General features: G+C 39.4%; 1 protein-coding gene across 1 annotated transcript in view; it reads left to right on the forward strand.

The window, feature by feature from the left end:
• LOC140732684 (adhesion G protein-coupled receptor F5-like) overlaps positions 1 to 12,757 on the forward strand; it is a 37,026-nt gene that overhangs the window by 12,444 nt on the left and 11,825 nt on the right. Inside the window, exon 6 of the mRNA XM_073055368.1 lies at positions 2,396 to 2,566. Coding sequence (XP_072911469.1) covers positions 2,396 to 2,566 — 171 coding nt within the window. The remainder of the gene's footprint in view (positions 1 to 2,395; positions 2,567 to 12,757) is intronic.

A 12,757-nucleotide genomic window follows, 5' to 3' on the forward strand; every position in this document is an offset into this window, starting at 1 on the left:
AATCTGATTACTTACACAGGCATAATCAAGTGGTAAACATCGTTCACCAAAATCCTGCAAATTATATTATTCACCAATCTGTTAGTGCAGTTCAGAAAATCCATAATAACCATTTGGATATAATAATAAAGGATAAACAAGCAAGAACAAATTACTTAATAGATCCACAAACGTGAGAAAACTTGCGGACGCTGGAAATACAAAGCAACACACTCAGAATGCTGGAGGATCTCAGCAGACCAGGCAGCATCTATGGAGAAGAACAAAGAGTTTTGAGCCGAGACCCTTCAACCAGATTACATTGTTCCAATAGTAACATCTACAGCTGGTATCATCCCAAAGTCACTACACAATAGAATTAAACAATTAGGCCTACACAGCAGTATTTATGTAAATCTTTAGAAACCACAATACTAAACAACACTATAATAGTCCAAAAGTTTCTAGCAATTGAGAAATGAATGGGCTTGGTTTTGCCTGTACCTCAGGTTTTACCAGTTGAGCTGAGAAAAAATAAAAATATTCCTATAATAACAATAAATAAGCAACAAATATTGAGAACGTGAATGGAAGTATCCTTGAAAGTGGGTCCACACGTTGTGGGAACAGTTTAGTGATGGGCAAGAGAAGGTCAATGAAGTTATCTCCTCTAGTTCAAGAGCCTGATGGTTTAGGGGTAGTAACTATTCCTGAACCTGGTGGTGTGAGTGAGTTCTGAGGCTTTTGCATGATCTTTCTGATGGCAGCAGAGAGAAAAGTGCTTGACTTGTGTGGTGGGATTCCCAATGTGATACAATGTAAGGATTTAACCAAACTCTTTGCAGTACTTTAACACATCTGAGAGTTGTTTTAAAGTTGTTGTGCTATTGATCGCTTGAAACATAGAAACACAGAAAACCTATAGCACAATACAGGCCCTTCGGCCTACAAAGTTGTGCCGAACATGTCCCTACCTTAGAAATGATTAGGCTTACCCATAGCCCTCTATTTTTCTAAGCTCCATGTACCTATCCAAAAGTTTCTTAAAAGACCCTATCGTATCCGCCTCCACCACCGCTGCCGGCAGCCCATTCCACGCACTCACCACTCTGCGTAAAACAACATACCCCTGACATCTCCTCTGTACCTACTCCCCAGCACCTTAAACCTCTGTCCTCTTGTGGCAACCATTTCAGCCCTGGGAAAAAGCCTCTGACTATCCACATGATCAAAGCCTCTCATCATCTTATACACCTCTATCAGGTCACCTCTCATCCTCTGTCACTCCAAGGAGAAAAGGCCGAGTTCACTCAAACTGTTTTCATAAGGCATGCTCCCCAATCCAGGCAACATCCTTGTAAATCTCCTCTGCACCCTTTCTATAATTTCCACATCCTTCCTGTAGTGAGGCGACCAGAACTGAGCACAGTACTCCAAGTGGGGTCTGACCAGTGTCCTATATAGCTGCAACATTACTCTCAGCTCCTAAATTCAATTCCACGATTGATGAAGGCCAATACACCGTATGCCTTTTTAACCACAGAGCTTGCTTTTGGAAAGGTTTGAAGAGATGATTACAATAATAAAGAGATTACACCGTGACCAGTTTTATACTCAAATAGTCATCCCTCAACACTGTAACCAAAGGAGTATATTTTCGGTGTCTGAAGTTTGTGCTCAGAAGCTCTTGGAGCAGTTACCCGGATTGAATATTCACAGGGGTTCTGCTAGTTGGGATGTGCTCTCATTGTAAGTAAATGTAACACTTACCCAACAGGCTGGTATACGTCTAGGGGAAAAGGAGATCCAGCCACTCACCAACCCCACCTCCCGTACACGCAGGTGCTGTGAGAATCCAGTTTATGCTGTGCGCACACACACAATATCAAACTCACACCAGATACCGTTATGGAATACACTTTAAAGATTTTACTAAAACTAAAAGAGTACTATGCAATACAGTATATATGAAGGAAAATAAAATAAAGTAAAAGGCGCCAACTTCTCAAAGTTCAGTCAGTTTAGTGCACATCGTTGGAGCTTAACCATCGAACCATTCGAACCCTCGTCACTTTCCTCCGACCTCCAAGTCCTCACACCTGGGATCACCCCGGTGGTCGACCGAGTAGTGCAGCCCACGTCCACCTTCCTCGGCGTCTTCTTCCCAACTCCCTGAAAAGACCGCGAAAACCCCCAAGCTCCCAGCCCCACAAGACAAAATAACATTCCCCCATTGGTTAACAAATAAATACAATCCCGATATCAGCAAGTCTAAAGCTAAACAACTGCGAGAGAAAGCACTTATCATACAAAGAAGCATTCCTACTCTTAACAAAACAAGGAAGCCATTTTGATTAACATACACAGTACATTGTACATAAAGGTCCTTAGAAGCATTTCTACTTTCATTTTGCAGGTGACACAGTCTCCTGCTGAAGTGACAAATAATTTTTCCAGTCTTCTTCTTCGATTATCTACGGCCTCACAAGAGCCAAACATCACCAAACCTGGAAATGTAGAAGCTGTCGTAAACATCTTGACAACATTTTCAAAAGTAAACAATACTGTTAATGAAAAAGATTTGGAGGTAAGAACAAGCATCTACCAGGAAAAGTCCAGGGCATTTTCTGCAATATGTCTTTTACCATTAAAGTGGTTCAGCAAGGTGAACAGTATGTAAGCAGTTTGTGGAACCATACTTGAGGCAGCACAATATTAAGCCCTGAAGCCCATGGGATCACCTGCAAATCATTGTGAAACGGAAGAAGCTGTGTTTGAAATGATCTATGGTGCATATATAGGGTCAAGTGTATTTCCCAGTAGTTCACCTCATTCTCTACAGTGGTCACAGAGGGTATCAGCATTTAATGCCACATAAAGAGGCAACACAACTTCACTGACCTCGGAGGAAATAGAGGCTTCAGCGATGAGACAGGCAACCTGTAGATTTACTGAACAAGATCTGGACTTTCTCATTAGTTAGATAGATATAAAGAGGGAGCTCCTGTGTAGAGTGAGCCCGGAGCTCAACCAAAGACACCACATGAAGAACCTGGTGTCGATACGTGGCTGTTTCCTCCATTGTGTCAATCCGCCCTCACATCCTCAGGAAATGTCAGGGTGAGCTGCTCAGTTATATTGACAGACTTCAGCAATGGGATCAGAGATTCTTTCATTACTATGTTCTGATTGTTGCAGGTAGTCCTGCAAACGATGGTATGAGGGACGTGTCATCAGGGCTCACTTGGGATAATAACTGATGAACATTACAGGTGTTAGAGACAGTGACACACACAAAATGCTGGTGGAACACAGCAGGCCAGGCAGCATCTATATATAGATGTTTGAATTTCCAGCATCTGCAGATTTCCTCGTGTTAGAGACAGTGAGTGGTTTTGTGGACTATGATTATGTATTCTCCTTTGATATGATGTTTCTTGTCAATGGGCTCTTTATTACCAGTGTCTCCTGGAACATCTCTCCTGTAGTCCTGCACATCCTCCTGCTCCTCTGCCTACTCCTCATGCCCCTAAGGATTTTGGTCTGTGTGCTGACCTTCCTCTGACACTTACTACTGTCTTGCAATGTTCAGGTTGTGGAGCAAACACAAGAAAACTGGAACAGGAGCTGGCCACCAGGCTTCCCCAAAGCCTGTCCTGCCATTCGATATGATCCTGGCTGATCTCAGCCAGCCTAAATTCCTCTTCTGTGTCAGGTCCCAAAAGCCTGACATTCTCTGATCTTTCAATTACCCTAACTATACCTATTTATCAATTTCTGATTATCCATCATCCACAGGGGTGGCAATTACAGATTCTCTACCCTCCAAGAGAAGCAATTTCTATGTTTCTAAGTTTTAAGTGACTGGCCTTGTAACTATAGAGCACACAATGATGTTATCTCTGCACCCACCGGATGTCCCTGGACTAATGTCTGCATGGGGATCTGATTTTCATAGAACAACAAAGAACACAGTAGAAGTCCTTTGGCTCATGATGTTGTGCCCACCTTTTCACCTAATCCAAGATCAATTTAATCCTTTCCTCCCACATCCATGTGCCTATCAAAGTTTCTTAAATGTCCCAAATGTATCTGCCATAATCACCACACCCATTAGTATGTTGCATACACCCACCACTCTCCATGTGAAAATCCTAACTCTGATATTACCCCTCTACTTTCCTCCCAACACCTCAAAGTTATGACCCTTTGTATCCACCCTGGGAAAAAGTCACTGGTTGTCCACTCTATCATCATCTTTTCATCATCATATATAATTCTGCCAATTCACCTCACATTCTCCTTCTCTACAAAGAATGAAGACTCAGCTCACTCAACCTACAGTGTCTTCATATGACATACTCTCCAATCCAGGAGGCATCCTGGTAAATCTCCTCTGCACACTCTGTAAAGCTTCCACATCCTTTCTATAAAGACATGACCAGAACTAAATACAATACTCCTTGTGTGGTCTAACCAGAATTTAATAGAGCTGCACCATTATCTTGTGGCTCTTGAACTCTATCCCCCCAACTAATGAAGGCCAGCTCACCATACTCCTTCTTAACCACTCTCTCAATGAGGGTGGCAACTTTGAGGTTTTCTCAGTTAATGCTAGTTTTATAGCCAAGTCCACATTCTGTTGGTGGATAATGTAAAGCAAAATCCAGCATTGTTCCCTTAAGCAGCACTTTTAAAACGCACTGTGCCACAGAGGATGACTTCATTGGCCCAGGTACTTTTAAACAGTAAGCAACATGGATAGCAGAAATGCACATAGGTATGCAAATACCAACGTGAAGAGATAACTGACTATGCAGATAAATGATAGAACAAGTATTTTCAGAAGGCCTTTGGGCATTTTCCACATTGGTTCTGATAATTCTTATTGCTGTGACATCCAGCTGCTGTTGCTGCATTGTGAAGTGGTGTGAGGAATTATGGAAGTGGCGGGGAGCCCTTGAACAACATCCTCCTCCACTCCATCACTCCCCCCCCCCCCACCTCTTCTCTTTGTTTGTCCACAGAATCCGATGATGTCCACTCCTTTAACGGTGAGATCTTTGATGACTATCCTGGACCCACAAGTTATATTGCAGGTGGGACATGTATATGTGGTAGTGGCAGTAGTGATGGCAACCATGGCTGCATTTCTCCTGGCTCTCTTCTGCTGTCTTCTGGTTGTTCTTTCCATCTCTAGAATATGAACCCCGTCCCTACACAGCTGTTGCCAAGTGATACGGTCAGCAGCAACATCCTCCATGTCCTCAGGTCTGATCTCGCACTTCCTTAAAACATTCTTCATCTGATCCTTATAGCGCTTCTTCGGCCCTCCAGCTGAGCGTCAACCATGATGCAGCTGGCCGTACAACACTCTGCGGGGTAGCCGACATGGGGGCATCCTTATCACGTGCCCCGGCCACTGCAACTGACGCTGGCTGATCATGGCCTCAATACTTCTGCAGTTGATCTTTCCAAGTATTTCAGTGTGAGGCACCCGCTCACGCCAGGTAATTCCCAGGATGCACTGAAGGCAGCTTATGTGGAAGTGCTCCAAGGACTTGATGTGACAGCTGTAGGTTACCCAAGTTTCACAACTATAAAGGAGGGTGGTGACACAGAGCGCTGGTATACGGTGACCTTTGTGGAGGGACGAAGGCTCCTGTTCTGAAAGACTCTACGCTGAAGTCTCCCAAAGGCAGCTGATGCCTGTTTAATGCGGCTCTGGATGTCATTGTCAATGCTGCTATACTCGGAGAGAATGCTCCCCAGATATTTGAAAGATGGCACTACTGACAGCTTTTCATCACCAACAGTGAAGGCAGGTAGGGTGGGTGGGACACTAGCACTCCATTGGCAAACCACTTCTGTCTTGGTGGTATTGACGGTCAGCCCCATCCTGCTGTACGCTCTCACCGCCACAGCAAGGACAGTCTGAAGATCCTCCAGAGTATGGACCACAGGAGCACAGTCATCTGCATACTGCAGCTCCAGGACCCGCTCTCTATGGAGTTTTGTGGTTGCGTGGAGCCTCCTGATGTTAAAGAGGTTGCCATCTAATCTGACGTCCACTGCCACAATGCTGCTATCCTCAATCTCATTCTGGAGAAGCTTGGTAACACACAAGAGGAAGATGTTAAAGAGCGTTGGCGCTAGCACACACCCCTGCCTTTCCCCTGTGCGTACAAAGAAGAGCTCGGACTCTTGTCCTCCTATGGTCATCCGAGCAGTCATCCCATCATGGAATTGGTGGAGGATGTTAACAAATTCATTGGGACAGACTAACCTGAGGAGGACATCCCATAAGAGCTCACTTTGCACAATGTCGAATGCTTTGGAGAGGTCGACAAAGGCCATAAACAGGTCTTGATGTTGCTCCCGGCACTTTTCCTGAAGCTGCCGGGCTGTGAAGATCATGTCGATCGTGCTCCTGTTCTTCCTAAATCCACACTGCGATTCAGGCAGCATTGACTCGGTGATGTTGCTGATGAGCCTCTGAAGCTTCACCTTAGCTAGGACCTTTCCGGCAACAGAAAGGAGTGATATGCCCCTACTATTGCCGCAGATGGCCTTTTCACCCTTGTTCTTATAAATTACAACAATGTTTTCATTTTTCCATTGCTATGGGATGTTCTCGTCAGTCCAGGCCTTGGTGATGTACTGGTAGAAGGTGCGCATACACAGGTACCCTCCGTTCTTCAGTAACTCGGCAGGGATATTGTCAGTGCCAGGGGACTTATTGTTCTTAAGGGAATGGACAGCTGATAGAACCTCCTGGAAGGCTGGTGGTAGACTGAGGTCATGGGTAGGAGGAAGTTCAGGCAGTTCATCCAGGATGGTGGGTCTGCATCAGAATCCTGATTAAGCAGGGTGTTAAAATGCTCAGCCCACCTCAGCAGAATGGTATTCTGATTCTTCAGAAGTGTTTGACCATCTGCTGTTTTCAGGGGAGTAATGCATTGATTTATTGGGTCGTAGATGGTTTTCTCTCTCTCTCTCTCTCTCTCTCACACACACACACACACACACACACACACACACAGAATTTCTCTGAGCAGTGCTGATCATAGAAAATATCTAGTTTTTCCATCTTTCTGAGGCATGAAGAGATTATTGCACTGCCAGGGAATATAGCATTTATCGTCAGGACAAACAGACAATAATACACAACCACCTGCACATTTGGAAGTGGAAAGCTTTGTATGTCAGTAAATGATCTGGATTTTTATGCCCTTATTGGGACACAAGTGTACAGTATTCAGTGATGCCTGACTGATCTATGCAGGCCTCATGTCCTCTCTGTACCAGGTCCTGGTAAATTCTACTACATTTGTGAGAAACCAACAATATGTCACTGCACAAGCAATTTTGCAGAGGCTGAAAATCTGGATCAACAAACGCAAAATGACAGAGGAACTTAGGAAATGAGGTGGCATCTACAGAGGGGAATATACATTCGGTGTTCTGGACTGAGACCCTTCATCAGGACTGAACCATTGACAATTCCCTTCCATTGATGCTGCCTGACTTGCTGAGTTCTTCCAGCATATTCTGTTTGTTGTTCAGTATCTCACTGCACAAGGTCCCACCTGCTCTTCACTGAAATGAAGTGGGTGAAATTATCTCTCTGTGTGAGCACAGTGCCTGATGCAGTCACGAGCAGCAGATTGCAAGACAAAGCAGAGATTTAGAGAAGGTGTGGTGGGGAATTGGTGAATCCACATGACCCTGGGCTTTATGAAGCTGAGTGTGGTTAATTTGTTTTTAGCCTATTGCACCAGTCAGCCATTCTTGTCTGGCGCATGGTGTCAGGATTGGTCTCCTTTCGGATTAACCGGGTCCCGATATGAATGTTCCTGACTTAACCCTTGTATTGTTTATGGGGCCAAGTGGCCAGCTCAACACTCAACCCAGCATGGATGGAAAGCATGCTTGGGGGTGGCCTGACTTCGATTTGAACTCGGGAGCCTTCACTCCGGAGTCCGGCACTGTTGCCACTGTGCCACTAGCTGGGTGTGTGGTTAATGATACTTATTCAGCATTTCACATATTTCAGTGATGACAGATTTATGGTCTCATAAATAGCTGAAAATTTTCAGTGTGATGGATATCGAATTTTCTACCCCAGAGTATTGTGAGACTGGACCATAAGACCATTGGAGGAAGTTGGAAATAGATAATCTTTTGAAAAATCAGGGAATTGAAGGCTAGGGGAACTGGCATAAAAAGGAGATGAAGCCTGGAGCAGTAAAGCCTTATTCTTATTGAATGGAAGGGCAAATTTCAGAGACCAAGTAGACAGCCCCTGTTCCTATTTTTATATGCTCTTATGCAGATAGGATGTGGTGATTTTGAAGATGGTGGAAACAGGCTCTTTGCATATGGCCTCCTGCCCTGTGCTCCTCAATCAGTTCTGCAAGACTAATCATTCCAATGATGCAGTTGTTTCCTTCAGTCATGGGGTGCTGCCTGCAGTGGCTAACTTACAACAGTGGGAATTTGATACCTTCGATTAAGAATTAGATCCATTTCTTTGGTCAATAATCAGCGAGGCATAATTCTTTTCATTTTTAGAATCTTTTTATTGGTACATAATCTTCTACAGCTATAAAGTGGATACAAAACTTCAACAATTTAATATATATACAATTAATAAGGCTGAAGGAAATAAAAACTGATCATAATATATAAAAATGGAAAAAAATTTATATGTAAGGGAAAAAAGGAAAAAAAAGAGCCCAATCTAACTAAAAAGAAAACCCACTAACTGCCAAAAAACCCATTAGGAATCAACCCCTGGAGCAATACGTCTTGCCATCCTCTATATATATATATATATATATATATATATATATATAAAAGAATCATCAACCGCCAATTCATATTTATATAAAATAAAATTGGAAGGAAATCATATAAAAATAATTCAAATTAAATGATAATATTTGGCAAAAGATCCCCATCTTCTCTCAAAGTCGAATCGGGGATCAAAAGTTCTACTAATTTTTTCCAAACTGAGACATAACTACTTGAGAAAACCATTCAATTAATGTAGGGACAGAAGTATCTTTCCATTTTAATAAAATAGCCCTTCTTGCCAATAATGTAACAAATGTAATTACATGTTGATCTGAAGATGAAATACCCTGAATATGATGTGGAACTATTCCAAATAGAACAGTCAATCTGTTAGGTTGTAAGTTAAAGAGCTTTAGAAATTGTAGAAAATAAAGATTTCCAAAATGATTTTTATAAAGAACATGATCAGAACATATGTGACAAAGTAGCTACTTCAGTTTTACACCTATCGCAGTGGTTATCTATACTAGGGAATATTTTAGATAGTCTCTCCTTTGTTAAATAACAATGATGAACAATTTTAAACTGAATTAAACAGTGATTGACACATATAGAAGAAGAATTTATGTTTTTCAAAACACGCAACCAATCTTCATTAATGAAGGTCATATTAAGTTCTCTCTCCCAATCTTGTTTAATCTTTAGTGAGAGGTTCTCTTTTTGTAACAAAAGTAAATTATAAATTCTGCTAATAGAACCTTTCACTAAAGGATTCAACTTCAAAATGGTATCCAACAAATTAGATTCTTGCAAACATGGAAACTTAGATAAATATTGTTGTAAAAAAATGTCTAACCTGAAGATACTGAAGAAAATGTTTTTGAGCGAGAGAATATTTATTAATTAACTCTTCAAAGGTCATCAATCGACCATCACAAAATTAATCTGTAAAAGAACGGATCCCTTTATTTTTCCATAGGAGAAAAATGGGATCGGTTATTGAAGGTTTAAATAAAAAGTTTCGATATAGAAAACTAGACAACTTAAATTGTTTAAAATTAAAAATATTGTGAAACTGAAACTAAATCTGTAAGGACTGTAAAGATTTAAATTTGGAATTTTAGAGAGTTGTAGAGGTAATGGAGCTCCTAATATTGAAGTTAAATGAAATTATTTAACAACTTGTAGTTCCAAATCAACCCATAGTGGACTTTGGCTCTTGTCGAGTCAATATAGCCAAAAACATAATTGTTTGATATTAGCAGCCCAATAATACAGTCTTAAATTAGGAAGTGCAAGTCCACCATCTTTTTTTAGATTTTTGTAAATGATACTTAATAATTCTTGGTCTTTTATTGTTCCAAATAAAGGAAGAAATAAGAGAGTCAGTTTGATCAAAAAAATTTTTAGTTAAAAAGATTGGTATATTTTGGAAAATATATAAAAATCTAGGTAAAATCATCATTTTCACAGCATGGATATGGCCTATTAAAGAGAGAGTAAATGGATTCCATCTAGAAAATAATTGTTTCATGGAGTCCATTAAAGGAACTATATTAGCTTTATAAAGATCTTTATATTTTTTAGTAATTATAATACCTAAATATTTAAAAGTATTAAGAATTCTAAAAAGAATATCATTATATATAAAAACAGGGGCATTTAATGGGAACAATTCACTTTTATTCAAGTTAAGTTTATATCCTGAAAATTTACCAAAGTTTTTTAGTGTTTCCAAAAGATTAGGAATTGATTCCTCAGGATTCGAAATAAACACCAAAAGATTATCTGCATAAAGAGAAATCTTATGCATGGTTCCATTCATAGAGATACCATGAATATTTTTAGCTTCACATAGTGTTGTAGCCAAAGGCTCCAATACAAGATTAAATAATAAAGGGCTTAATGGACATCCCTGTCTAGTACCACGAGATAATGTAAAAAAGGGGACCTGAAATTATTATTAATGACCGTGGCAATAGGATTCTTATAAATCATTTGAATACACCTATTAAAATTATTACCAAAACCAAATTTTTCTAATACTTTAAACAAATATGGCCACTCAACTCTATCAAATGCCTTTTCTGCATAAAGAGATAACACATTGAGGTTGCTTAGATATTGGTGAATATATAATATTCATCAATCTCTGAACATTAGAGAAAGAGTAACGGCCTTTAATACAGCCCGTTTGATCCATAGAGATGATTTTAGTTAAAATATTTTCCAAGCGGTTAGCCATTACCTTAGAGAGAATTTTTGCATCCACATTTAATAGTGAAATAGGTCTATATGATGAACATTCAGTAGGATCTTTATCTTTCTTAAGGATGAAGGAAATAGATGCTTCATAAAAGGAAGAAGGTAAACTACCCTTCTCAAAGGATTCATGAAATATTTCCAAACGATACGGAACAAGTGATCTTTCAAAATTTTGTAAAATCCTACCGAATAACCATCGAGTTCAGGAGCTTTATCTGATTGCATTAATAAAATAGCTTTCTGAATTTCATGTTCAGTAATTGGAGCATCAAACATCTGTTGATCTTCAGCAGAAATTTGAGGAAATTTAATCTTATGTAAAAAAAGCCTTCATTTTGGAGGAATCTGCAGGAAATTGAGATTTATAAAGATCAGAATAAAAATCTTGAAAAATATTATTAATGCCTTCATTGTTACTTGCTATATCTCCATTATTTTTACAAATCTTTAAACTTTGCCTTTTAGCTCTAGCTGCTCTTAATTGGGAGGCTAAGAGCTTATTATTTTTTATCCCCAAAAATATAAAATTGACTTTTCAATTTAAGGAAATATCCTTCAATAGGATATGTTAATAATAAATTATATTGTGATTGTAATTCTGCTCTTCTTTTAAATGAAACAACATTTGGAGAGATTGCATTAATGCTATCTAATTCTTTAATTTGTTTAGAGATTTTATCTAATTCTATTCTTGTTTGTTTCTTCAGTTTAGCTATATACAAAATAATCTGACCACGTAAATAGGCTTTTAATGTATCCCAAATTACTAACTTTGAGACATTTCCTGTATTATTAAAGAGAAAAAAACTCTTTTATCTGAGTTTCAATAAACTCAACAAATTCTGAACTTTGTAACAAGTGTTCTGGAAAATGCCAAAATGGTCAGGTTGAAGCAACATCTTTCAGTTCAAATATTAGATTTAAAGGAGCATGATCAGAGATAGCAATTGCATCATACTCACATTTCTGAACATTAAACAGAAGTCGAGGGTCAACTATAAAATAGTCGATTCTCAAATATACATTATGAACATGTGAGTAAAAAGAGTATTCTCTATTGCTAGGATGCATATGCCTTCATACATCAATTAGACCATAATCAATTAAGAAGGAATTAATAAGTGATGCAGAACGATTAGGGAGTTGATGTTTGGGTGATGACTTATCCATTAAAGAACTTAAACAAGTATTAAAATCACCACCCATTAATAACATGTATTCATTTAAATCAGGTAACAGAGCAAAGACAGCTTTAAAAAAAGAGGGATCATCTACATTTGGTCCATAAATATTAGCCAAAACAGTTTTCCTATGATAAATTAATCCTTTAACAATCAAAAATCTACCATTAATATCGGCTATAATGTCCTCCTGATTAAAAGGGATATTAGAATCAATAAAAATAGAAACACCTCTATTTTTACTCTGAGAGTTTGCATGAAACTGAGGACCCCTCCAAGATTTAAAAAATCGTTTCTCATCACATAACCTGATATGCGTCTCTTGAGCAAAGATTATATCAGGTCGGAATCAGTTAATAATTTTATATGTTTTCTTACGCTTAATAGGATGATTCCAACCACGGACATTCCAGCTTAAAACATTTAACTGTTTAGATATCATCATGAGACTTTGAACCTAAAAAGAGTAGTTAGATGCATGACAGGATAAGATAATCGAAAATGGCGGCGATGAACAACAATAATAATAATAA

This window comes from Hemitrygon akajei, chromosome 9 (assembly GCF_048418815.1).
Source record: "Hemitrygon akajei chromosome 9, sHemAka1.3, whole genome shotgun sequence".
In the NCBI taxonomy this organism is placed as follows: domain Eukaryota; kingdom Metazoa; phylum Chordata; class Chondrichthyes; order Myliobatiformes; family Dasyatidae; genus Hemitrygon; species Hemitrygon akajei.